Source organism: Chamaea fasciata, unplaced genomic scaffold (genome assembly GCF_029207755.1).
Source record: "Chamaea fasciata isolate MVZ Bird 193981 ecotype frontalis unplaced genomic scaffold, bChaFas1.0.hap1 SCAF_16, whole genome shotgun sequence".
Classification (NCBI taxonomy): domain Eukaryota; kingdom Metazoa; phylum Chordata; class Aves; order Passeriformes; family Sylviidae; genus Chamaea; species Chamaea fasciata.
Window position 1 is genome coordinate 10,104,407 of NW_027094101.1, and position 26,707 is coordinate 10,131,113.

General features: G+C 56.5%; 3 protein-coding genes across 10 annotated transcripts in view; 2 read left to right on the forward strand and 1 right to left on the reverse strand.

The window, feature by feature from the left end:
• GRID2IP (Grid2 interacting protein) overlaps positions 1–3,678 on the forward strand; it is a 33,094-nt gene extending 29,416 nt beyond the window's left edge. For both annotated transcript variants that reach the window (XM_066198003.1, XM_066198004.1), the window contains exons 19-22: positions 371–500; positions 2,157–2,275; positions 2,665–2,829; positions 3,276–3,678. In XM_066198003.1, the coding sequence (XP_066054100.1) occupies positions 371–500; positions 2,157–2,275; positions 2,665–2,829; positions 3,276–3,347 (486 nt within the window). In that variant the 3' untranslated portion in view covers positions 3,348–3,678. The remainder of the gene's footprint in view (positions 1–370; positions 501–2,156; positions 2,276–2,664; positions 2,830–3,275) is intronic.
• A 4,513-nt stretch (positions 3,679–8,191) lies between these two features.
• Positions 8,192–23,128, forward strand: SLC5A11 (solute carrier family 5 member 11). Its single transcript, XM_066198442.1, has 17 exons — positions 8,192–8,254; positions 9,007–9,064; positions 10,602–10,769; positions 11,596–11,667; positions 12,249–12,353; positions 12,586–12,645; positions 13,250–13,354; positions 14,869–14,974; positions 15,937–16,017; positions 16,483–16,688; positions 17,436–17,571; positions 17,912–18,019; positions 18,281–18,431; positions 18,639–18,807; positions 18,891–19,106; positions 20,081–20,192; positions 21,530–23,128. Exons 3-17 carry the CDS (start codon positions 10,638–10,640, stop codon positions 21,742–21,744), a joined length of 1,974 nt encoding a protein of 657 aa, XP_066054539.1. The 5' UTR covers positions 8,192–8,254; positions 9,007–9,064; positions 10,602–10,637; the 3' UTR covers positions 21,745–23,128.
• Positions 23,123–26,707, reverse strand: part of ARHGAP17 (Rho GTPase activating protein 17) — a 40,544-nt gene continuing 36,959 nt past the window's right edge. For 2 of the 7 annotated variants that reach the window (XM_066198441.1, XM_066198440.1), the window contains one exon: positions 23,123–24,102. In XM_066198441.1, coding sequence (XP_066054538.1) covers positions 23,969–24,102 — 134 coding nt within the window. In that variant the 3' untranslated portion in view covers positions 23,123–23,968. Of the gene's footprint in view, positions 24,184–25,564; positions 25,610–26,707 lie in introns of all 7 variants that reach the window. The other 5 variants (XM_066198435.1, XM_066198437.1, XM_066198438.1 and 2 more) reach the window with 4 other exon arrangements.

Below are 26,707 nucleotides of genomic sequence, written 5' to 3' on the forward strand. Positions count from 1 at the left end.
AAACCTGTTCCCACAAGAGACTCCAGGGGTGGAAGGGGCTGGATTGATCCATGGGGGGGCTTCAGAGAGACTCTGCTCTGAGTTTGGTTCTTCAGTGCCAGGAGTCCTGCCCACCTCAAGCTGGCCAGGGCCCAGGTGTGGCTGGGAGAAGGTCCTCACCCCACAGGGGCTGCAGAGGGGGTGGGGACAGGGGGACAACCCTGCCCTGCAGGAGGGGGCATCTCCACACCGCTGATGTGAGCACACGTGGTGTGTAAATATTAAATGTCCAATTTAACCATTAACCAGGGGAGTGTGGGGCTGGACCTCCAGTGTGTGTGAGCCCCAGTCCCTCTGCAGGGGGGTCCTCACTCGTTCTGCTCTGCTGCAGCTGAACACGACCAAGACTGTTGATGGGAAATCCACCTTCCTGCACATTCTTGCCAAATCCCTCAGCCAACACTTCCCAGAGCTCCTGGGCTTTGCCAAGGATCTCCCGACAGTGCCACTCGCTGCCAAAGGTAAAGGAGCTCGTGTCCTCTCAATGCCCCTGGGTCTGGGCTGGGTCTGGGCTCAGCCAGGAGCTGCACAGCTTTGGCAGGAGCAGGGTGGGAGCCAGAACACGTGAGGAACGGTCCTGAGCAAGAGGAGAGGGGATGAGCTCAGTGACAGTGAGGTGTCACCCATCCCACACTGCCGCGCTTGGCGGTGCCGGGACGAGGCTCTGGCCCTGCCCTGCTATTCCCAAAACTGAGATTCCCCAGTTCAGAGGCACCTTGGAAGTGCAGAGGAGGCACAGGAAATGGAAGTGCCAGCAGAAGGTGTGGCCCAGCCTCCATCCAGCTGTGCAGGTGCTGCTGCAGGTGCCAGCGTTGCACTGCCACGGTCACCTGTGGTGCGGAGGGTGCAGCACCTCGGGGAGGGGTCACGATTCAGTCACAGCTGTGTCACGGTCAGTAAGGACCCTACAGCTCTGTTTTCTGCAATGAAAACCAGTCACACACCTGCTGGAGTTGTTCTCCATCCACGGGGGCTGGAGGTGTCACCAGGGGCTGGCCAGGTGTGACACAGGAGCAGGGCAGTGCCTGTCCCTGTGCTGGCACTGCCGGGGGGCCTCCAGGGCTGGGGCAGCTCTGGGCCCTCACAGCCAGGACACCAAGGGGCTGCAGCATGGCCAGGGAAGGGAATGGAGCCCCAGGAGAGGCTGGGGGAGCTGGGGAAGGGGCTGAGCCTGGAGAAATGGGGATCAGGGGGGACCTTGTGGCTCTGCACAACTCCCCGACAGGAGGGGACAGCCGGGGGATCGGGCTCTGCTCCCAGGGAACAGGGACAGGAGCAGAGGGAACAGCCTCAGGCTGGGCCAGGGGAGGTTTGGGTGGGATTTTAGGGAAAATTCCATCCTGGAAATGCTGCCCAGCCCAGGGCAGGGGTGGAGTCCCCATGCCTGAAGGGATTTCAAAGCCCTGTGGATGTGGCACTTGGGGACAGTGCTTGGGTTAGTGGTGGCTTTGGCAGTGCTGGGGGAACAGTGGGACTGGATGACCTTAGAGGGCTTTCCCAACCTAAATGATTCCACGATTCTGTGATTTTAAATGATGCATTGAATCTCTACAAAGCAAGCTGCATTCCCCTTGCACACCATCCCCTGTGGTTTTTGAGCAATTCCCTGGGGAATTAGTGCTCCAGTGGATAAATAAAGGAGCAAATTCCGGCCTGGAGCTGTAAATTTCCACTTGAGGAAGGTCTGTACCTGGAGCTTTCCCAGCTGGAATTTGTATCTGGCCTAACTCTCAAATAACCCTTCCATCACTGGAGGCTCCCAGCTGCCCAAAGTCCTGCCACTGTGTCCCCTCTTGTCCTGCTGTCCTGTGTCCCTCCTGTCCCCTCCCAGCCACCTGGGTGTCCATCACCACTAGTGTTCCTTGTCCTTGGCATGTTCCAGGCTCCTGTTGACACCCCTGGCTTCTCCAGGTGTGAGCACCAAGAACTCCTGGTAACCTGCTGCTCCCAGCAGGACAGTCTGGCTGTCCTCCCTGCCTGGGCAGCAGGATATTGGTGCATAGCAATGCAGACAGACAGCCTGACCCCCTGACCCACGGCCACGCTCCTCCCTGTGCCGTGGGGACCATCCCAGGCCTCCCCACCCCAGCCCTGCTGACCCCGCTGCTCTCCTGCAGTGAACCAGAGGACACTGACAGCCGACCTGAAGGACCTGCACACCACGGTGAGTGACATCCAGAAGGCCTGTCACAGCATGCCAGCCACCCCCGAGGACAGGTTTGCCATTGTCATGACCGTATCCTTCTGGGAGAGGGGAAATCCCCCTCCAGTGGGACCCTGCTGTGCCCCGGGGGCTCCTTGCAGAGCCAGGGCTGTGTCTGGCACTGTCTCAGCACTGCTGGGAAGCTCCCTCTGCTCTTAGCCAAGGTGGGGAGCAGGTTTGGTGGTGTCCCTGAGTGTCACAGCCCCAGTGGGAACGTGCTGGGACACCTGTCCTTGAGACCTGTGCTGAGCCTGCCAGCACCTCCACACATGCCAGCACCTCCACACATGCCAGCACCTCCACACGTGCCTCCCTGCTGCCAGCAGGGCTGGAACTCAGCCATCTGATAAGAGACTGATAAGGGGTTGTGACCCCTACCAGAGCCATGGAACAGCTCTTTGTCCTTAAGCCAATTCCTGCAGTCCTTCCTGGAGAGTGCCCAGCCCGCCATGCGCTCCCTGGACGACCTGCAGCACAAGGCCATGGAGGAGTTCAGCAAGGTGCTGTCCTTCTTTGGGGAAGACTCAAAAATGACAACTTCTGAAGCCTTCTTCGGCATTTTTGCAGAATTCATGAGCAAGTTTGAGGTGAGCTGAACCTTTCCAAGGCAGCCAGGTGTCTCCTGTGGAGTGTCAGCAAGGTGTGTTATTTGTGTGCGAGTGGTGGGAGCAGGATGGGGTTTTGTGAGCAGCTGGACCTGAGTACGAGGCCATTTTTCTAATGCTGATAAGGTGCAATTTTTCTAACACACAAATCCCCTGGCCAGGGTGGGACGCTGAGGGGAGGCCTCAAGCACGAGCCCCAGGGGAGAGTGATGTGGTTGTTCACGGAATCCTGGAATGGTTTGGGTTGGAAGGGAGATCACCCCATGTCCCACCCCCTGCCATGGGTGCTCCCAGGGTGCTCCAAGCCCTGCCCAACCTGGTCCTGGATGCTTCCAGAGATTCCAGCTTCTCTGGGCACCCTGTGGCCAGGACCCTGAGCTCCCTCCTGCCACAGCAGCACTCTCAGCGCTGCCCTTTCTGTCCCACAGAGGGCTCTCAGTGACGTGCAGGGGGGCGAGAGCCAGCGCAGCCCCAGGATGACCTCTCCCCTCGCCTGGTGACGGCCCGTGGCCACCCGAGGTGCAACAATTCATTGCCAACAAAGTGCAATTTGCTCCTGTCCAGTCTGGTTGTAAATAACGCTGCTGCCACCTGCTACCACCCAGCAGAGTCAGGGGCAGAGGGGTCGGGGCAGGTGGGCACAGAGAAGGCAGCGCAGGTGACAGAGGGTGGCATCAGGGTGATACCAAGACAAGCCCTGCACTGGTCCTGACAGAGCCTCCTTAGCACCCTCCATTTCCAGGAGAGCACTGAGCCAAGGGTTTTGCACCCATCTGGCAAAACCCCACTGTCCCACATTCCCCAAACACCTCTACCTGGCATCAGCAGCCTCTGGAGACCTTCCCCATACCCCCACAGCACCGCCCCAGCGTGGGGGGCTCTGCCCAGGCAGCCCTGGGGTGGGGGACAGCCCAGCCATAGAGTCCCTGGGAGGCCAGAGCAGGTCAGCAGGGAGGGGAGCACGGGGCCATGAGTAGGGGGATGGCCACCTCCAGCTTCTCTGAGACCCTGAGGACGCTGCTGAGTCCTTCCCTGTCCAAGCCCTTCTGCCCTGGGGCAGAGCTCGTGGGGCTGGAGCTGCCCCTGAGCAGAGGGTAAGAGGCAGCAGAGATCACTGGAGGTGTCCTGGAAGCTTCAATCCCCTTGCACTGCCAGCCAGTGGCAATGGAAAGCAGCGGGACCTTGCAGAGCCCTCCTGGCACATCCGTGTGGTCCCCAGGACGGATCCGGTCTGATCTTCCCAGCCCACGGCTCCTTCCTGGCCCCCAGCTCTGCTTCAGGCTGTGCCAGAGGCTGACGGATCTTGAAACCTTCCCAAGAGTGTAACACCATCAGCACGAGGTTCCTGGAGCTGGCCAGCAGGCAGCCCGGAGCGTTTTGGTGCCTCCTTGGAAAGCACAGAATCCCTGAGAGCCTCAAAAGGAGCGGGAGTCCTCTGCAGCCCCAGGTGCTGCCCCGAGGCAGAGCAGAGGCACAGGGAAACGTCCTCTGCCCTGCTCCAGTCTGGAGTGCTGAGAGTCCCGGTACTGCAGGAATTCACTGCTTTTCCTGGGGAATAAATGTCCCAGGGAACTCCAGAAATGTCCACGGCCACCTCCCAGTGTGCACACCCACTTTTCAACGTGCACACCCACCTCCCACCCTGCACACCCATCTCCCACCCTGCACACCCATCTCCCAGTGTGCACACCCATCTCCCGCCCTGCACACCCATCTCCCACCCTGCACACCCATCTCCCAGTGTGCACACCCATCTTCCAGTGTGCACACCCACCTCCAGATGTGCACACCCACCTCCCACTCTGCACACCCACCTGCCACCCTGCACACCCATCTCCCAGTGTGCACACCCATCTTCCAGTGTGCACACCCACCTGCCACCTTGCACACCCATCTCCCACCGTGCACACCCATCCCCCAGTGTGCACACCCACCTCCCACCCTGCACACCCACCTTCTCATGTGCACACCCACCTTCCACCGTGCACACCCACCTCCCGATGTGCACGCCCCACTCTCCCCGTGGCCTGGCTGTCTCCGCTGCCCGCACTCCCCCGCGCCGCCCCGGGATGGAGGGACAGCATCCCTGGGCCAGTGCAGGCGCCCGCCAGCTCCCGCAGCAGCCGCTCCGTGCGCGCCTTTGCGAGCATCTCCTCCGTGCAGAACGCGCTCGTCGCCCCCCGATCCCGGCTCGCTCCCACCTCCCGGCCCCGCAGCAAACGCAGCGCAGGTCACCCCTCCACGCGATGGCAGAGCGAGGGCTCGTCCTGCCGCCGCCGCTCAAGGACACACTCACCGACCGGTGCATTATTTCTGGGAGACCTTACCACCCTCAAATCTCCGGGTTTTTGGTATTTTTTTAAACCCTGCTGTAGAAAGTGAAGTATATTTTCACAAGTGTTCTCCGTTTATACAGCTTTAAGTGCCAGGTAGTGGGTAGCCTTGTGTTCCCAGAGGTCCAGGACAGGGCCATGCTCCCTCTGCTCCTCTTTCCCTTTTGGATGTTGCACACTGCATTCCGTTGATTTTTTTTTTCTTTTTTTTTTTTTTAAAAAAAACATATCCAGTATTTAAACCACCGGAGGTTCTTTTGAAACTGTCCTGACAGAAGATGCTGTACATAGATTTTGCTACATGTTGTAACTTTCTGAATTAGTTAGAACTCCAAGCCCTTTGGTATTTTTATGTGAATATTTTCAAAGAGCCAGGACTTCTGGTGATATGATTTGATAATGGGATGATGTATATTCACAGTTCAGTCTCTACCCAATGCCTATGTGCTGTTCCTAAAATAAAGCTACTGCCTTCTGCCTCCTGACTGCACAGACCTCTGTCTTCTGTCCAGAACTGCTGCTGGTGATGGTGGGAGGGATTCTGCATCTGGCCCTTCTGCACTTGTTAATATTGGCCCCTGACACCTGCAGGGCTGGGGCTGGTATGGGATCACTGCCTCAAGGACCTTCCTGCACCACAGCATCCAGGCTGGAGGGATCAAAACGAGCAGCAAATTCTTAAAATAGTATGGATTTTTAACTCCAGCCTTCAGAAGAAAACATTTCGTGAACTGTATGAGCCAGGGAATTGTTTCCCTCTGAAAAAGAATTCTTGGCCGAGGCTGAGTTTACGTCCCGGGGCGATTTATCTCCCATGACACCAGGAGCAGACAGATAGGGGGCAGCTCCCTGTCAGGTGCTGTGGTTTGGCCTCCTGGAGCCCTGGGAGCTCCCCGGGGCTGGAACACTCCGTGCAGAGCCACCCACAGTGTCCCTTGCTGGCCACGTGCATCCCCTTCCCTGGAGACACAGGATCCCGAGGGATGCGCTGCAGGGAGGGTGGATTCCGTGAGCTCCAACAGCCCCATGCAACCCAACCCATCCTGAAATTCCATTTCAAGTACTCAAACTGCTCCTCCTGCCCCCCAGCCCAGCCACCAGCCCCAGGGACCTGCCCAGCGTGGCTGTCACAGCTCCAGGAACCAGCCCAGCGTGGCTGTCACAGCTCCATTGCCCGGGCTGAGCCCATGAACCCCCAGGGAATGACATCCCAGGGCCTCATGTGTGGGGCACCACGTCCCACACGGCACTGACACCACTCCCTGCACACTCCCCTTCTCCCGGGGCTGGGAACTGTTTTGCAGGCATGAGGGAATTCCTGCCCGGAGCCGGCACCTTTGAGCCTCACACAGGATTCCTGCGTCAGTCCTGACCACGGGATCATCCTCACAGGAAAGCCTGTCCTTGGGAAGGAAATAACAGCTCTGGCAGCAGGCAGGGGCTGTGCAGGGAACGCAGCCCTGGCTGCTCCTGCTCCAGGGGTGCCACTTCCATCCCCTGACACACACCGGGAAACTGTCCCTGAAAATCCCAGCTCACACTCCAAAGCTCCAGGGATTTCACTCTTTCCTGCAAGAAACAGAGGAGAAAAGACCTCAGAGAGGAAATTAGCAGCTTGAGCACGGTCAGGGTGGATCACAGCTGGACACATTTGTACCAGGCACCCCCAAGGCAAAGTGGAACCAGCTGGGAACCTTCCTCTAAGTACTTTGATTGTGGTTTGAAGGGCCACGATCTGGAGCTATTCTCCAGGTGTCATGAAAGACGCCAAAGGGACAAAGCAAGATCCCAGCTTCAGGCTGGAAGGGCTGTAAGTCAGGGGGGAAAAGGTGGCATAGACTGGGAGGTGGCACAAGATACCTGGTGCTGGATTTGCAGCCCCTGAGGATCCACATTTAGGAAAATTTGGGGTTTCCAAATCCCAGCAGATCAAATTAACACATCTCCAGTTGCAAGATTCCAAGAGCTACAGTTATGTTCATCAGAGCTGTGACTGGGAAACAACGAGAGAAAATACAGGCACTGGGTTTTTCATGGAACCATCAAGTTTACACTGGACGGGACTTTGAATACCATCCACCCCTAACCCCTGCCCTGGGCAGGAACACCTTCCACTATCCCAGGCTGCTCCAAGCCCCATCCTGTCTGGCCTTGGACATTTCCAGGGATGGGACAGCCACAGCTTCTCTGGGCACCCTGTGCCAGGGCCTTTCCACCCTCACAGGGCAGAATTTATTCCCAATATCCCAACTAACTCTGACCCTGGCAGGTTAAAACACACCCTTAGAGTGTCCCCTACAGTAAAATCCCTGTTGATAACTTCAAGGCTGGGACAAGGATTAGCTTGTGAGGGCACAGTGCCCATTCTCCAGCCTCCCTCCAGGCCTGTGGGTCACCTGCCCAGCAAGGGGCTGCTCAGCAGTGCTGCTGGGGGTCTGTGCACCCCAATGCCAGGGATTTGGGAGCTGCCTCCTGCCACGGGCACTGTGCTGTGAGGTCCCTCCTCAGCATCTCACTCTGTGTGTTTTGGCCCCGATGGTTTGTCAGGGTTTTCAGGCAGATGATGCTGAAGACAAACCTCTGGCCTGTTCCCAGGGAGGGACTCCGTTCTGGGATTAACCTCCAGCCCCAGCAGTGTGTTACAAATCCCAGCCCACGGACGGATCCTGCGCTCTGGAAGGCTCAGGCACAAACACAGAGACAGGGCTGGCTGTCAGCTCCTCCCTGTGCCACGGGCTGTCAGCTCCAGAGGACATCAGCCGGGATTTTTTATTGTTCTGTGTCCCTTGTGTAGCCGCACAGATTGCTTAAGAGAATGGCACTCCGTGGAGTTTGACCCGGGAGCCCTGATAGTGAAAATAATGCACTTCTCACCAGAGCCACGGGAGACCAAAAGAGTAACTTCGGTCAATTAGTTTAACTTTGACTATAAATATTCCTTCTCATTCCTTGTGACCCTGTTAACAGCTCCGCTGGCAAACCCCGATTCTCTGGCAATATTTAAGCTGCCTGTCAGTTGGCAGAGCCCTGCTGGTGCCCGGCGCGGGGAGCAGAATAAGACCCGGCTGAGCGCAGTAAGTTCCCTTTCAGCTTCTACCTCGAGTCGGGAGCTCCGTCGGGTTCGGGGCTCTGCTGGGCTGCTCTGGGCCCCGGCGAGCCGCGGCGGCTGCAGGAGGTGGACAGACCTGGGAATGCTTTAAAAGAATCCCCCAGAGGAGGAATTTAGAGCGCTGCGGTGCCCGTCGGGTCACTCGAGAGCCACGTGGGCCGCGTCCCCCCGGCGCTGCTGATACACAGGGCCGGCTCCAGCAGCTTCATTCCCATGCCACGGATGTTCCTTCCTCACAATCTCTGGCGAGGAAAGCGCCGCCGCCTGTGCCAGGCACCGGGGGACAGCGGGCTGTGAGCTGAATTCACAAAACGGGCAAAATTTCCACTGGGCCGACGGCGGAGCCGGGCTCGGGGGATGTTGGCCGGGAGGAGCCGGAGCGGCACCTGCGGCAGGGCGGGGATGTCCCCGCGGGGCAGCCGCCTCCCCTTCCCTCCGTGTGCCGCGGGCACGGCAGGTGCTGCACAGCTGTCCCCGCGTCCCTTCCGAGGGACAGGGCGAGCCCCGTCCCGCCCGCGGGGCCGAGCCCCGGGTGATCCCTGCGTGTCCCTGCCGGCTCAGGAGATCCCCCGGCTGTGTGATCCTGTGGCCCCGAGGTGGGCAGTGGGCCGGGATGGAAGGAGCCGGCGGTGCCAGGGGGAAGCTGGAGGAGTGGGAGCGGGGTTAGCAGCTTCCCCGGGCTGACATACCGATCCCTGTTTTTCCTTTCCTCGTCAGAGGTTAAGCGTGCCAGTAAAAACTCCACGGCAGCCAAGACACATTGGCCCTTAAAGAGGTAAGATAGCAGAGGTCTGGTCATCAGTGCCCTGCCTCCCTGCCAGGCCACAGCTCACGGGGGATCCAGGGGGTTATAAAGCATGGAAAAGGCTCATGGAAAAGGCTCTGCCCACGTGCTGAGTGTCCCCGGCCCCAGCCTGCTGCTGGGACCACTGCCCTCAACCAGATCATGGCTCTCTACCAGCTCTGGCACTCGTGCTGGAGGCTGCAGAGCCAGGGTACAACTCCCAGCTGTGGGGAGCAGGGGCTGGGATGGTTCCTGCCCCTGGGAACTCCTTATTTATTGCCTGACCTTTGGTAAATGGATGACCCCAGCGGTGCTGCAGGACACAGGGCAGGCCCTGTCCTCCTTAGCACTCCAGCACCTCCATCCTGCAGCTCCTCCGCTCGGGTGCTCTCCTGGTTCACCCACCGGGGCAGGAGCGTGGCTGGTGACACCCTGGGCAAGTCCTCAGGCCACAGGTGAGCTGAGGGCAGGTTCAGGTGCAGCTGCACATCTGGACAAAGGTGATGTGACAGCCGGGGGACGGGAGGCTTTGCTCAGAGGAAGAACTTGTCCGACCACTTGTCCGTGCTGGCTGTCCCAGCACCCTTGGCCACACCTTCTGCAGCCCTCTGGCAGGGGACAGCCTATAAGTGTCCCCTTGAAAGGGCCAGAGAGGCCAAAGGACCGGGCCAGGCGTGCAGGACAGAGACCAGCAGGCACCTGGTGACACCAGGGCTGGCCCGGCTGTGGTGACAGCTCCTCTCTGGGGAATCCTCTGCTCGGCTGAGCAGGGTAAGAGGAACCATCCCAAACCTGCTCTGAGGGCCCCTTGGGGACTGAGTGTGGCCACTGCTGAGCCAGGACTGCCCCAGGCTGCCCTTCACCTCCTGTCCTGCTCACACAGTGTGCCTGAGCTGGGGGAAGGAGGAAATGGGAGGGAACTGCATTAATCCAACCTCCTTGCCTGGACCTCACCCTGCCCCTTCTGCAAGGGATGCTCCAGGGAGCCCTTCCAGGCATCCTACAGTGATGCCACACCTCACCATCAGGTGTTTCTGCAAAAGAAAATGGGGGTTTGTATCCCTTGGTGACACGTTGCCTGTTACTGCTCCTGATGAGGAGCAGGGGACAGTTCTGTGGCTCAGGAGGAGACCCAAGGGCTCTGCATAGGGCTCAAGCTCTTGCTGTGACAAAGGAGGAAAATGCCAGCTCTGCTGGGGCTGTTTGTGTGCCATCACACTCTGCTGGCGTGGGAGGGACACGTTTCTGGCAGCAGCTCCTCCCTGGGGCCAGTCCTGCAGTGCTGCTGCCCTGGGACCCTCAGGCTGTAACCCCCAGCTCTGCTCCCTCCCTCTGCCTGTTCCAGCTGCTTTCACCCTCTCTCTAATGCACCCATTTCTCGCCAGTGAGAAAATCACACCGGAGATCCACCAACCCACCTGCAAAAGACAGAGACAGGACCTTCCCCAGAGCTCTGGCACCAGCAGCACCTCAGGAAACCCTCAGAGCCTCAGGGGCTGTCCCTGCCCCCTCACCCATCCTTTCACAGGTGTATGCAGCAGGACAGAGGAGTGCTCAGGAAGCCATGGAGCCCACCAGTGTCCCCCCAGCCTCTGTGACCCCCTCGTGGGACGTGTTCCCCCAGCAGACGCTGGAGGCCGTGGATATCGCTGTGCTCGTGCTCTATTTCCTCTTCGTGCTCGCCGTGGGGCTCTGGGTGAGCAGACACTTGTTACAGACTTCGCCTGGGCCCTGACACGCTGCAGAATGGGGCTGCTTTGGCCTCAAGTTGTTCTGCTTTGGCTGGTATCGGGCTGCTTTTCCCTGGACTCAAGTGAACGAGTGGAGGGGGGGAGTTTACAGGTCCTTGTCCTCTCCTCAGCCTGGGAAGTGCCCTCAGTGTCCCTGGGGAGGGCTGTCCAGGTCTGTCTGAGCCAAGGCTTCGAGAGCCCTTGTGAGGAAGAGGCTGTCTGAGTACAAAGTCTTGCTAACAATGATGTTTTGTTCATCCAGGAAGGAATTGCTGTCCTATAAATCACCTGTGCCTGTCCACAGGGGTCCTGACAGCAGATTCCTTAAATTATTAACATGGTCTATATATAAATGAGGCAGAAGGACATCCTTTGGTGTGGCTTTTGTGCCAGCAGAAGGACAGCCTGGCTGTCAGGTGGCAGGGAGGAATAGCTGCTCCCTGTGGATGTGGTGCACAACTCCAGGGTAGTTGTGAATCAGGATCATCCATGATTCCAGAGATCACCATTCCCCAGAGATGTCTGGGGAGGGGGAGCCCACAGAGTGCAGAGCCCAGCATTCCTCCTGAGTGCTCCTAATACCCAGAGATTCCTCAGGTCTTGCCCAAAATTGCTCTCCTCCCTTCTTGAACATTCCAGGGGACGGAAAACTCCGCGGGTGGCTCCGGGCACTCCCAGGGCCCCAGGATTTCCCTCAGCAATCGTCCCTCAGGAAACCCTTCTCCTCACCCAGGGGCAGCTCAGGGGCTGTGCTGGGGGGTCTCTGAGCCCATGTCCCCTCTGTCCCCTCAGTCCATGTGGAAGACGCAGCGCAGCACCGTCAAAGGCTATTTCCTTGCCGGGGGACAGATGGTCTGGTGGCCGGTGAGTAGCCCTGTCCTCCTGCTGCCCCCACGCTGGCAAACGTTTCTGCTGGGGCACAGCCCACCTCTCCAAACAGGGATAAAGCAGCAAAAGTCACTCCTGTGTTTTGCCACTCTCGTATTGCCTTTTCCCCCCCCCGGATTTGAGGCTGCAGGGTGAGGCCCAGCCCAAAGCCTCACAAAACCTGGCTGCTCCTGGGGAGTTCCAGAATTCCCTGGGGGTCCCCACCACGGACACAGCTTTGTGCTGAGCCTGTGCGGAGCCTGTGCTATCTCATCTGGGCTGGTCCCTCAGTAGGTGCTGATGCCAGGACCTGGCATTTCTACCTGTTCCCCCACCTTCTCTGCTCACCCACAAGGGATTGGATGCTTTGGATCAGGATGGTCCTGAACACACCCACAAATTGTCCGTGAATGGTGAAAGGAGCTGGGGAGAGGTGCCAAGGCCACTGGACCTGTAGGGAAAAGAAGAAGGATTTCATTCTCTGCACTCAGGAGTGGGGGAACAGCTGCCCTGTGCTCCTGCCAGGCTGAGAGCAATGCCCTGTGCCAGGGCCAGACCTGAGTTCTGCCTTTCCCCAGGTGGGTGCATCCCTGTTTGCCAGCAACGTGGGCAGCGGGCACTTCATCGGCCTGGCCGGCTCGGGAGCTGCCTCGGGAATCGCTGCCACAGCCTACGAGTGGAATGTGAGTGAGGCACCGGCGGCTGGAGCCCTTCCCGTGCCCTGCGGGGGCACCCGGGCTCAGCCCCGGCAGCTCCCGGTGCTGCGCTGGGAGTCCCCGGCTGTGGGACCCTGTGTGCCACCCGAGCACTGGTCTGACCTTCCCCCTTTTCCCCCCCTTTTCCCCCCCTTTTTCCCCCCTTTTTCCCCCCTTTTCCCCCTTTCCCCCCTTTTCCCCTTTCCCCTTCCCTTCACAGGGGATGTTCTCTGTCTTGGTGCTGGCCTGGCTCTTCCTGCCCATCTACATTGCCTCGGGGGTAGGTGTGGGCTGTGTGCCCGTGGGGTGGTGAGGGATGAACCCCCCTGGGGTGACAGAGGTGCTGACGGGGGGCTCAGGCTGCCCCCCACGCCCTGGCCACGGGCAGAGTCCCTCCATGTCCCCAGCGGGGGATGGAGACCCCCAGCCATGGTTCAGCCTGGAGAAAAGGAGGCTCAGGGGTGACCTTGTCACTGTCTGCAGCTCCCTGAAAGGTGTCTGTGCTCAGGTGGGGTTGGTCTCTTTCTCCAGGCTGCACTGACAGAATGAGAGGTTCTGTCTTAAGCTGCACCCAGGGAAACAGAGGTTGGATGTTAGGAAGAAGTTTTTCACAGGAAAGGTGATAAAGGACTGGAATGGTGGAGTCACCACCCCTGGGTGTGTTTAAAGCAGACTGGATGTGGCACTCGGTGCCAGGGTTTAGTTGAGGTGTTGGGGCTGGGTGATCTTGAAGGTCTCTTCCAACCTGGTGATTCTGTGAATTCAGTGAAATGCCAGCCCAGGGCAGCCCCAGGGCCCTGCTGCTCCTGTCCCACAGCTTCATGGAATTCCTGGGAATGACCCAGGCCATGTCCCACCTTCCCTCACCCTGTGTCTCTCCGCAGGTCACAACCATGCCCGAGTACTTGCGGAGACGTTTCGGAGGCAAAAGGATTCAGATATTCCTGGCTGTGCTTTACTTGTTCATCTACATCTTCACCAAAATATCTGTAAGTAGAAAAGGAAAAGGGCAAGGGATTGGATTTAATTCCCTTTGGAAATGTGTGCTGAGCAGTGAGGCTGAGAAATGCAATGAGTGGCTCTTCCTGGATGAGCAGAGAAGGGTTTGTGATCAGAACACCCAAGGAAGAGAGACTGTAATTTTTTGAGAACCTACACAAAAAGGAGTAGCTTCCTTTTTTGTTGTTGTTGTTGTTGTTTTTTTGCTCAATGAGCACCTGAATGCTTGTTCCAGGAGGAGGGAAAGCTCGTGTCAGTATCCTGAGCAAGAGTCCATGGAGAGGTGGGGCTCTGAGGGTGGATATTAGATTTTGGACCCCTGGCAGCTCCCCCAGTTTCTCCCCTTTGCACATTTATTGCTTGTGCAGACACCAGGTGCTGTTAGGGCAGGATGGAGGAGCTGGGACAAGGTTAGAAGAAAAGCCTTCATTCCTTTATTGCACCTGTTGGAATAAATAACTGAATCGAGCCTTGCACAACAGCTCGGTGGCTGTTCATTAACTGCCAGCCAGGGCACAGATCCTGAGGACAGATCCCTGCTGGGGATTTTCCTGTACACGGAGAGCCGGGGTGGGACACCGTGTCTGACCCTGCCTCTGAACCTCCCCAAACTTCTGACAAAAGTCCTCGGAGTGCCAGGACTCAGGGAATGGCTTCCCCGTGCCAGAGGGCAGGGATGGATGGGACATGGGGCAGGAATTCCTCCCTGGGAGGGCCTGAGGCACAGGGTGCCCAGAGAAGCTGCAGCTGCCCCTGGATCCCCAGCAGTGCCCAAGGCCAGGCTGGACATTGGAGCAGCCTGGGACAGTGGGAGGTGTCCCTGCCACACCCAGGAATGGGATGGGCTTTAAGGTCCCTTCCATCCCAAAGCATCCCAGGATTTGTCGGACATGGATGTGAGTCCCGGGGTTCAGGTGGAATCTCTGACGGTGCAGCTCCAGATCCAGGATGTTTTACACCTGTCTGTCCTCCCTTTGCCTGCCCTGAAGCTCTCCTAACCCGCAGCATTTTCACGTAGCTGCAGAGCTGGTTGGGCAGGGCTGGCCCCAGCCCTGGGGACACTTTTCCTGCTGGTCACGCTGTCCCCATGGCAGCAGGGACAATCCCCAGGCGGGAGCTGGGGCTGTGGCAGCCGGGGAGGGGAGGTTTGCAGGGCAGATTCCCCAGCCCAGCCCAGCTCCTCCCCCTGGGGCCTGGGGAAAGAGAAACGCTCACTCCTGTGCCTTTGTCCCAGAGCTGTGCACGCTCCCCTCTGCGACAGCCCTGTCATCCCCTCGCTGTCACCGCTGTCACCAGCAGTGATGTTAAACTGGCTGGAGAATGGCCCTGCTGGGGCTGCAGGGGAGATGCTGGGGGGACGGGGGGGTCATGTCCAAACCAGGCTGGTCCCAGTAAAGAGGGTGGTCTGGTGGGCTAAGTGTGCACACTGGGAGGGGCTGGGTGGTGACAATCACACCCTATGCTGTCCCTGCAGTGTGTGACTGTCCCTGTGCTGTCCCTGCAGGTGGACATGTATGCTGGGGCCCTGTTCATCCAGCAGGCCCTGCACTGGGATCTGTACATCGCCGTGGCCGGGCTGCTGGCCATCACTGCCGTGTACACCGTGTCTGGTGCGTGCTGGGGACACACCTGTCACTGTCCCTGACCCTGCCAGTGACCCTGACCCTGACCCTGCCCCTGACCTGCCCATGCCCCTGCCCTGCACTGCCCCTGACCTTGACCCTACCCCTGGCACTGCCCCTGCCCAGACTCTGCCCCTGCCCTGCCTGCTCAGCTGAGACATTCAAGTGTCCCAGGCCAGGCTGGACATTGGAACACCCTGGGACAGTGGAAGGTGTCCCTGCCCATGGCAGGGGTGGCCCTGGATGGGCTTTAAGCTCCTGCCCAAGCCAAGCCATTCCAGGACTCTCATGCCATGCACTGTCCTGCCCCCTCAGCAGCCTGGTTTTGCCATGGGTGTGGATATTGGGCTGGGAAAGCAATTGAAAACTCACCTTTTTAGAAAAAATTACCAGGTGAGAGTGAGCCCCCCTCAGAGGCCACCCCAGGTAGGTGCAGGTCAGCACTGCCTTAAGGAGAAGCTCAGCCAAGGCATTCCCAGCGTGCATTTTCCCTGTTTTCCCGGGGCTTTCCGGAGGTGTGAGGGATTTACACCACAATGAGCCGTGTAATGCAGAAAGACTCCAGGCTTGGATGCCCTTTTGGGGCTTAGGAGTGGCCAGATGGAAAAGAGCCATGCAGAAATCCTAAACAAATAAAGGTTATTCCTTTCCCACTGCTCACCCCCAGTCATGTAAAATCACAACCCTTTTCTTTTTCCCTCCTCCTTTTTCAGCTTGGGCTTTGTTTTAGAGCTTTTCCATGTATTTCCCGTAGAACTATTTCTGCTTTTGGCTTTTAGCGACAAAATGGTGACTCATGATGACTCAGACCCTGAGAAATGCCAAAGTTCCCCCCCAGAATGGACAGAACCCCCCCGCCAGGCTAAGAGCTGCCGGGCAAGAACCTGAGCAAAGTGGGACAGGCAGAACAGACCCGGTTCACCCCAGTTTGTGCCTCTCTGCCCTCCCAGGTGGCCTGGCAGCTGTGATCTACACTGATGCCCTGCAGACCCTCATCATGCTCGTCGGGGCCGTGTCCCTCATGGCCTTCAGTGAGTGTTTTCCTGGGGGCTTGTCACTTAAACTGTGACAGAAACATCATCAAATTAGATATTAGGGAGAAATTGTTCCTTGTGAGGGTGGGGAGGCCCTGGCACAGGGTGCCCAGAGAAGCTATGGCTGCCCCTGGATCCCTGGAAGTGCCCAAGGTTGGATTGGATGGGGCTTGGAGCAACCTGGGGCAGTGGAAGGTGTCCCTGGCCAGGGCAGGGGTGGAGATTGGTCGGGCTTTAAGATCCCTTCCAACCCAAACCATCCCAGGATTTGTGATCCCATAGGAGAGGCAGCCCCTGCTCCAGGCAGCAGGGAGTGTCTGCTGTTCCCCAGCCCAGTGTGAGAATCAAGAGCTGCTGATGTTGAAGGAAAACTTGTGGAGCATCGCTCACAGTGACCCAGAGACTGGAATCAGAGTCCTGACCTGGGGGGATGCAGTAACAGCTTCTCATGACCCATTCCAGGTTTTATTGAAGTTGGTGGCCTTGAAGGTTTACAGGCAAAATACTTTGATGCCATTCCCAGCATCCGCAAGGAGAACAGCAGCTGTGGGCTGCCCAGGAAAGATGCTTTCCACATCTTCCGAGACCCTGTGAACTCTGACCTGCCCTGGCCAGGAGTCCTGGTGGGAATGACCATCCCATCCCTGTGGTACTGGTGCACAGACCAGGTGGGTCACTGCTTGTTCCCGTGCTTGCTTGGATCCCATTACAAACCTGGGGGTTGTGACCTCACCTGGACTGATTTTCTGAGGGGTATCATGAGTAAAATCCTATTTTACCATCAGTAAAATCAGATGGTTGAGTCCTAAAGAAGGAAAACTTGATATGCACAACTAAATATTGTAATCAACTCCATGGGAAAAGGGGTAAGAATGTGTCTGTGTGTTAATCCCAGTCTCTGAACAAGCCTTTTGTTTGTTTGTTTGCTTTTTAACTTAATCCTTTCATTCCTGGTGAACCACCTGTGAATTTCTTCATTCACCTTTCCCATCCCATCCCTCCCAGGGACACATCAGAGCCAGGGACCTGAGGCCCTAAAACACCTCCTGCTGTTCCAGTTGTGCTTTCTTGCTCTCTTGTTTAACCGTGCCCGTTTCAGGCTCTGTCCTGCTCCTTGGCCAGGCTTCTCCACAGGGTCAGGGGAGTCCCCAGTGCAGAAGAATGGACAGTGCTGGGCATGGGTAGGTGAGGCTCAGGCCCTGCAGCACAGAGTCCTCCCGGCTGGGCTGGGGTGGCACAAGCAGTGCCTGTTTCTCAAAGGAGCCAGGACCCAAAGCAACAACTGCAGAGGCACAGCCTAGCCCTGTGATCACCCTCTGAGACTGGCAGAGTTCAGTGCAGATCAAAGCCGGGATGCTCCATCCCAGGCAGCCCCTGCTGCTGGCAGCCAACCAAACCCATTCCTTCATTCCTAGGTCATTGTTCAGAGGTCCCTCGCTGCCAAAAACCTCTCCCACGCCAAAGGAGGCTCCTTGATGACCTCCTACTTGAAGATTTTGCCCCTCTTTATGATGGTAATGCCAGGCATGATCAGCCGGGTTCTCTTCCCAGGTAAGTGCTGAGGGAGGGATCTCTTCCCTCCCTCTGGCTGTGCCAACTCCACAGAGCTGGAGAAGCCTTTCCTGAATAACTTGAGAGGTTCCAATGCATCAAACGCCCAACACAAGAAGGAATTTTCTTCCAGTTCAGAGCTGGAGGATGCAGATCCTCCCAGAGCAGCCCCAGCCATCCCTGTGCTGAGACAGCCCAGTGTCATTTGCTGGAAGCCCCCCAAGCTCTCCAGTATTTCCCTTAGACAGCAGTTTACAGCACTCAGCAGAGAAACTTGTCCAGAGACACTGGTGTGTTGTGCCTGGGAATGCTGCCTCTCACTCCCCACTGCTTGTTTCAGATCTGGTGGCTTGTGCAGACCCGGACATTTGCCAGAAAATCTGTGGCAACCCCTCTGGCTGCTCTGATATTGCTTATCCCAAGCTGGTGTTGGAGCTCCTGCCTGTAGGTAAGAGCCTGGTGATGGTTCTGGCCCTGGTGGGGTTGGCATGTGGCAGCCACAGGAGCCTGGGAGGGAAGTTCAGAGAGGAAAATAGCCTGGAGCTGTCATTTAGCAGGGTTTGTGTGGGACAAACCCATCACTGTCATTTCAAATCAGAGCTAAAACCAGTTTTAAAAGTCTGTTCTTGCCCACAGAAGACCTCAGGGCCACTCTGCAGTGGAGCCAGTGAGGGTTCCTGAGGGTGGCTCTGCTCCTCCTTGTTCCCAGGGCTCAGGGGCCTGATGATGTCAGTGATGATAGCAGCCCTCATGTCCTCCCTGACTTCCATCTTCAACAGTTCCAGCACCATCTTCACCATGGACCTCTGGAAACACTTCCGTCCCCGCTGCTCCGAGTGGGAGCTGATGATCGTGGGCAGGTGGGGACAACTGGGATGAGCTGGATCAGAGCCTGAGTGCCAGACACACATCTGGGCACAGCTGCTGAGGTGACACCACCCTGCACAGGCCCGGCCAGGACTACAGCAGAGGCTCTGGGGTCGTGGGACACCTCGGTCAGAGTCTCGCCCTGAGCAAGAGGAAAGGCAGGGCCTGAGCTGACAGCAGTGCCCCTTTGTCTCACCCAGGGTCTTCGTACTGCTGCTCACCGTGGTGTCCATCCTGTGGATCCCCCTGGTGCAGGCTGGCCAGGGAGGGCAGCTCTTCATTTACATCCAGTCCATCAGCTCCTACCTGCAGCCGCCCGTGGCCATGGTCTTCATCCTGGGCTGCTTCTGGAAGAGAGCAAACGAGAAGGTACCGGCCCTGCCGGCCCCAGAGCAGCCCTGCAGCCTGGCTGGACGCTGCTCCCACACAGAATGAATTCCCTTCTTCTCCAGGGAGCCTTCTGGGGGCTGGTGGTGGGGCTGCTGCTGGGCATGGTCCGGCTGGTGCTGGATTTCATCTACCCCGAGCCCCAGTGCGGGGAGCCCGACAGCCGGCCCGGCGTGGTCAAGTACATGCACTACCTCTACTTCTCCATGGTGCTGGCAGCCATCTCCACCCTCACCGTGCTCCTGGTCAGCCTGGCCACCGAGCCCCCGGGCCCCGAAATGGTGCGTGTGTCACCCACCCCCTGCTCCCTTAGCCCTCACCAGGATGTCCCACGCCACATCCCCGGGGAGAAATCAGCTGCAGGTGCCCCTCTGTTCATTCTTGGTTCATGGTCACACCTGCAGCAGTGACCCCTCCTCTGCTCCAGCACTTCTGCTGCTGTTTCTGATTTGGGGACCAAAAATCAGTCATTTGGTCACCAGTAGATTCTACCAAGAGCTGCTGTTAAGTTCAACCGTGTGTGTTTCATCCATCACAAATTAGCCTTTTTACCTGTATTTTCCAAGAAATTGCAGCTTCTGCGTTATCTTTACCAACTCTCTTACTAACTTAGAGAGGAAACATTTTTACTGGCAGAAAAGGGAAACCCAGTGCAGGGAGTACCTGTCCTCTGGAGCAGGTTTGTGCCAGCTTGACTGTTTTCAGTGGATGTGCTGGTGCTGAGGCTGCAGGAAGGCACTGAGAGCAGAAAGGATGGGCAGGGGGGCTTCAGAGCTCTCACAGCAGCACCTCCTCTTGCTTCAAGGCAGGACTAACTGAACTCAGAAATCCCCAGCAGGGGAGATGTGTGATCAGCCCAGAGCTCACCTGCCCTCCCTGTAACAGCTGTTCCTCATCTCCAACCTGAATCTTCCCAGCTTTATGTGGTGCTCATCCCTCTCTACCCACACTGCCATTGGGAACGTGCTCTATAATGACTCTTTTGTGTATTTGGAGAAAAATCCCCCTATTTCCCACCTGTCACCTCTTCTCTCAGCACCTCCACTTCAAGCCAGCCCTCCCTGGCCACAGTTTCTGTTCTTTTTGCTCCTCCCTGACCTGCTGTCAGTCTGTGCCAAGGGACGGAGTCACAGCGAGGTGTCCCCTCAGCCCAGACCTTACAGCCTCTCGGCAGAGCCCTGGGCTGCTCCCCCGGGGCAGGAGGGCGGGTTCGGCCCCGGGGCAGTTTCCTTACCAGCCCTCTCCGTGCCATCAGATCAGCCGGCTGACCTGGTTCACCCGCGGGGACCCCCCGCCCCGGCAGGACCCGCCCGCGCTGCAGCTGGAGCTCGGCCCCGCTCCCGACAACAGCGCAGATGATAACAAATGTAAGTGGTCCTGCTCTGAAACCCCCACCCCGCAGCCCCCCCGCCTTCCTAAAGGCCTGGAAGACAAGGGGTGTTAAAGATCCTTCCTCCAGAATTCTGTGGCTTCAGGATGTGCTGAAAGGATCTTAGAATTAAAGAGCAGAGGGTATGCTGAGCGGGGAGGGACCCACGAGGATTATCCAGTGCAGCTCCTGGTCCTGCACAGACCCCCAAATCCCACCCTGGGCACCCCTGGAGCGCTGTCCAAAGGCTCCTGGAGTTCTGGGACCGTGCCGGTTTCCTAGGGAGCCTGGGCAGTTCCCAGTTCCCTCTAGGGGAAAACCTTTCCCTGATATTCAACCTAAACCTCCCCTGGCACAGCTCCAGCTGTTCCCTGTTCCTGTCACAGAGAGCAGAGATCAGAGCTGCCCCCACAGTGAGGTCTGACCTCCATCTCCTCTTGTCCGGGGGGAAAAGGCTTTACCTGACATTAGACCTAAGCAGGAGTCCAGCTTCTTTTCCAGCTCTCCTGGCATTACTTGGAAACAGAGGATCTGGATGGGACACAGAGCCGTGGCCACTATCCCGTGGCACCTGCCGCCAGAAGTGGCTGGAAAAGGGGAGGGTGGAGGAAAACACAACAATGTTGATGAAATTCCCTCTCTGTTTTTCAGTGTTCCCCGATCGGCTCTAGCAGCAGGGAGAACCCAGAGCCCTGAGCCGAGTTCTTGGCACATCAGTGAAGGAGCACTTGCATTTTTTAAAGCTTGCACTTGTCAGTGTTAGGTCCAGCTGTGTGCAGAGCTCCCCGTACACTCTGCAGCGATGATCCGCATCCCTCGTTTCTGCCAGGCTCGGGGCCCTGTTTATGTAACGCTGCAGCTTTTGCTGCCTGTTCCTTTGATCTGTAACGAGCCGCTGTGAGTTAATGAGTTACGGCGCAGCTCTCCTGCTGCTGGAAAGTCTCACACTTGTCGGACATGAGCGTTGCCTTCCCAGCGTTAAATGATGTGTGTCCCAAGGCTCTGGGGAAGTCCACCTCAGAGGTGTGGCAGGGATGGACTAGAGCAGCCTTCGCCCGGGGAGGCTGAGGGGCACCAAGCAGCCCCAGCTCAGTTCTTAGGTTTGGTTCATCATCACAGTGGCTTACAATGCTGGGGAGAGCAGAAGCTGAGCTCAGAGCTGCAGGGAGGATGGAGCCGGTCCTACAGCCCCGGAGGTGCCGACCAAAGGGGTGGCAGTGGAGTGTTCATGTGCAGAGCACGGGCAGCTTCTGCAGCAAACCCTGTGCCCAGCAGGTGCAGACAGTGCTGGCAGTGGCCAGGCTCACCCTCCCTCCCTCCCCACTCTCGTTGCAGGTGCGGCCGAGGCCAAGGGGAGCTCGAAGCTGCTGAGCACCTTCCTGTGGCTCTGCGGGATGGAGCGCAGGCAGGAGGGCGCCGAGGGCATGCCCAAACCCGAGCCCCCGCCCGTGGCTTCCCTGGAGGAGAATCCCCTGGTGAAACACGTCCTGAACATCAACCTGCTCCTCTGCCTGTGTGCCGGAGTCTTCCTCTGGGCGTACTTCGCATAGCCAGGGGCAGTGCTGGCCCCCACAACATCAACTAATCTTAATTGGTGTAAATATTAATGGTTAGCAGAGGGTTAATGTAATTCTTAATGCTTTCTAAATTTTATTTCTTTATTTAAGACATTTTAAAGACGTAATATTTTCCTTGTTTCTAATGGGGGCCTGGCTGTGCCCGGAGCCAAGCACTTGGCACCGTCAGACCCCGCCTGGCACCAACCAGCTGAGGAAGGTTGGTTTGGTTATTTGAAATATTTAATTTTGCTCTTTGGCCTTAGAGCACTGCCTGGAATTCAGGAAGCCTGGATTCTCTTTCCTATTTATGCCTCTATAACCAGCTACGACCACTTGGGTCCCCTTTGGTTCAGCTCCTCCAGCCTTGAGGGACAGGAGTGACACCTCGAGTGCTCAGAGCAGAGCCAAGGGCTGTTGTCTGGGCCCTGTTGTGCCTCTGGCTCAGCTGTGCCCATTCAGCTTCCCTGTGTGCAGTGAGTGCTGACGGCTCTGTCTGGGAGCTCTGGCTGAGTTACCACCCCTGACACTCCAATGCCCACATCAACACCAGCACCCAGCGTGGAAACTGCTCCAGAACTGCTGCTGCGGGCACCTGAAGGACCTCAACCAGCCAAACCCACCAGGTGTGCCAGGGCAGAGGTGCCCAGGGGCAGCCCCTCATCACCTGGGCACCCACAGCCCTTCTGGGAATGCCTCAGTGGAGAGTCCTGGCCTGGGGACCATCGCTGGCCCTGTGGTTGTGCAGCTGCAGAGAAACTTTAATTAAAGAGTGAGAGCTGGTCCCTGCCTGCCTGGAGTCTGTGGGGCTGGGGGGACTGCCAAGACCCCAATGGAGGAGGCTCCTCCTGGAGCCTCTCACCTGCCCTTGCTCCCCGCAGAGCCTGCTCCCCCTCCCCAGGCTGCTGGGGGGGTCCCAAAATTCACTAAATACTGCAGGGTCCTAGCAAACCTCATCCCCAGGACTGACAGCTGTGTGTGCAGGCAGTGACAACAGGCAGCACCACCTGGACACCTGCAGCAGCACACAGAATCAGGAAATACTCTTGCTGAACTATATAAAGGGAATTGGCACTTGGGGATCCTTCCTGAGCATTGCTGGAAACCCTGGGAGAGAGGCACTGCACAGTTTGGGGGATAAACATCAAAATCAGTCACAGGACTGGAGTCTGAGGTTCACCAAACTGAATTTAGAGTTACAAAGATTTGTTACAGGGCTGGTGTGGTGACAGAGGAAGGTCCCAAAGTGCTCCCATTGAAGTCCTTAACAGAAAACCAAGCTGAGCAGCCAGTGACTCCAAGCTACACAGTCCAGGGGATCACTGTGACCTTCAGAACCCAGTGGAAGCAACAGAACTAGAATAAAGATGCCTTAAGTTGACAAAAACCAATCTTTAATTTTATAAATGTTCACTCAACTGCTGAATCCAAACAGCTGTTTCAAAGTTCTTTCAAAATTCAACCGTTTTCAACAAAAGCACAAACCCCATTTCCACGGTTTCCTGGTGAAACAGTTGCCAGTTGCACATGAACAAAGCAGGTTAATACAAATAACTATGAAATCAGGGTAAGTACTGATCCTAAGTAGCAATGAAATGATTAAAGAGACAGGAAGTTCCTCCTACAGCACGACAGTCCTTCAAGGCACTGGATGCATCCACAGTTCCACAGGGTGACTGAGAACCAGCAGTCACCACCAGCACTGGGGCAGGGGTTTGGTTCATGGCTTGAGGGGGATCTGCAGCAAATCCGAGAGGGAATGTCCCTTGGGAGGCAGCTCCTGGTACGGGCTAAGAACTACAACCAACCTCTAACCGTGCCGTGAGAAGGATTATTTCCCTAATACAGACATGCACTTTAAATAACTAATGTTCTGCTTCTTATTCTTTTGGAATTTCTGCTAATACCACCTTGTATCAGCACTGACCACGCTTCCTAGGTGAGTTCCTGCAGGGATTCATTCCTTCCATCCAAGAGTTTGAAAACCGTTGTCCGGACCCAGATCATTAAACTTCTTCTGAGCGCCAAACCCGAGCTCGGCCAAAGGTTGGGCTCCGTTTTCCGAGAGGTTTTTCTCCAAGCTCAGCCACCCTGGAGGTGTCTGTCCCCACCAGGCTCCAGGCCCAGCCCCGCACAGCTGTGCCACGCTGGCAGAAGAAGCTTTTCCCTGTTAGGTCGGAGGGTTTTCCCCCAGGAGAGGAGGGCGGGCAGGGCGCGGTCACAGCGCGGTGCTCTCCGTGTCGTTGTCGATGTCCAGCAGGAGGTGGTGGTTGTGCAGCTCTCTGCCCGCCGGCTCTGCGGGAAGCTCTGCAGGAGGGTTTGCAAGTGGTTCTGGAATACTGGAATTAGAGTCTGCACAAAAAGGGAACAGCGAGTTTAGCTTAGCGGCCGGGCCGGGGCCGGCTCATTGGCTCGGGAATTCCTGGGCATTTCCTTAGACAGAGAAGGGAAAGCAAAGATCAACGAGGGCTCCTGGAACAGAGCGGGCCCCTGAGGGCACGAAGGGCTGAACCCAACTGAAGAGCTCGGACTGCTCCTCCTACAGACCCTGCTTCAGTCCTGCACGAAGTAACAAACCCCGCTGTTCCTGAAGGAGGGAGGACACTGACTGATTTGGGGTCAGATTTCTCGATGCCCCTGGAGAGCTACTCTGGACTTCAATGTCAAAACACTCAGCAAAATAATTTGGCACCTTAATCATCCACCAGGGAACATCACCTGTGACTCTGAGAAGCAACAGGAACAAGGATGGTGTCAAAGGGAGGCAGAAGTTATTTACACCAAGTGCAGATTAAATCTCTCTCCTGTGTAAACAGGGCATGGCATGGTCTTTGCCTCTTCTCAGGAGGATTTTGTTCAAGCCAAGGTGTCCAAAAGGGACCACAAAATGCTGCATCTCTGCTGACTGACTGCCCTGGCAGCTAGAATTATCAGACCAAAAAAATCCCTAGCAGCTCAAAAAAAAGGTAACTGAAAATCTTGTCAGGATTTTGGAAAGCTGATTTATAATATGCCATGACATCCTTTACTGCAGGCCAGCAGCTGCTCCACATAGGAAGTAATTTAGATCACTTAAATCAACAAAAAAATCCAAATAAATGCCTTGTTTTCAAGCACAGGAGGTGCAGACAGGCATCCTAGAGAGACTGGGACTCATAACTCAAGCATGAAATCCTGAAGTTAACCCAGAAGTTACTGTAGAAAAGCTCCAGTTGAAGTTCTGAATGACCTGGCAGAGGGGGAAGCAGCCCCCGAGTTCAGCCTGCCCTGCTCCTGAGCCCCCAGAGCCTGCAGGATCTGTGTCCTGGGACACTGCACAAGGCACCTGCAATCCCACCCTGGGCTGGCCTGGCACTGACCAGGAGTTAAACCACACAACCCCAGGATGGGCTGGGCTGGAAGGGACCTTAAATCCCATGCCATCCCACCCTCTGCCACGGGCAGGGACACTTCACCATCCCAGGCCCCTGGAGCAGCTGCTGTGGGATGCAGTGACACGGGGAGGGAGCGTTTGTGACACAGGACAGTGCAGTGACATTGGGCACAGCAGGAGCTGCACGGAACACGGAGCCACTTCTGGATTCTCTGTACACGGAGACAGCACAAGGTGACAGTGGCCAGGAGACACCAAGAGCTTCACATTCTGCTCTCCAAGGCTTTAGTGGGTTAATGGGAGCAGCAGCAGCCCCTCTCTGGCCATGCCCGAGGGACACACACAGCAGGGCACTGGGGTGGGGGGTTAGTAGTTAGCACACACATCATTAGCAATTAGCAATTAGCAACAGTGTCGGCCAATCAGGGGCCTTTTCCTTACCATTGCACTTGCCAATACAGTTCCTACTGAATGCTGGTCAAACATCTGGATTATTTAATAAAACCTTTGATTAGAATATTCTAGGGCTTCTTACTTGAACACCAAAAATAGAATTTGAGGCATTACTAAAGTCCAGCACATGGACAAAGGAGTCAACAGTATCCTGAGAACAGAATTCCTGTTCAGGGATTATTATGAGGTTTGCTGGCACCTTCATTTTGTTCCCTCATTCCACTTGTTAAGGTTCAAATTAAAAACAGCAGCTGCACGTTGTGAATTAGTGGGTCTGTGAGTGCTGGTATGTGCAGGTGTGAATATTAGAGCAGACACTCTGATGTGACAGGTGGTGGTGTTAATTCAGATTATTAATCCTTTAAAAACACACTGATCTGGAAAAGGTGAATGTTTTAGCATGGAGTGTACTGCTGCAGGTGTCATTTTAACCCCTCCCCAAGGGGATTTCAGCTGGATCTTCTGGGTCCCTTCACCAGTTTTGGAGAGAATCCTCCCTGAGCAGCTCTCCTTTTCCCATGCTGTGTTCACAGCACACACCTGGGCCAAGCTGCTCTGCTCTGCACTCCCCTCTGGCAGGTGCCTGCCGTGCCCAATTCTAATGAAGCAGCCCCAGCTGGATGTTAATTACAAGACAAGGATTTCTCCCATTACACTGGGGTAAAACAAACCCTCCCTGTCTGCTATCATTGAAGCAATTTCCTCAGAACCAGGAAAACCCTAAAATGAAAATAAATACGGTCAAACTATGAAACGCTTGGAAATTTAGATGAAGTCTTCCCTTGAAGTTTGATTCATTAGCACAGCTGCTGCTGTTAACTTCATTGTAAAGTGCTGTCAAGATTCAGAGCCCAGCCTCACTTCTGACTTCAGCTTGGGAATAAATTATCCTCATATTTTAAATATACTGACAAAAGTACAACCAGGAGGAGTCAGTTATTTTAAAAATCAAAGCTCCTCTTTAGTTGCTTAAGCAGCTCATTTACTGCTGGTTTCACCATGGAATCCCGTAAGGGGCAGGGACACCTCCCACCATCCCAGGTTCCTCCAAGCCCCATCCAACCTGGCCTTGGACACATCCAGGGGTAGTCACAGCTTCCCTGGGCAACCTCTTTCTCCAATCAACTAAAA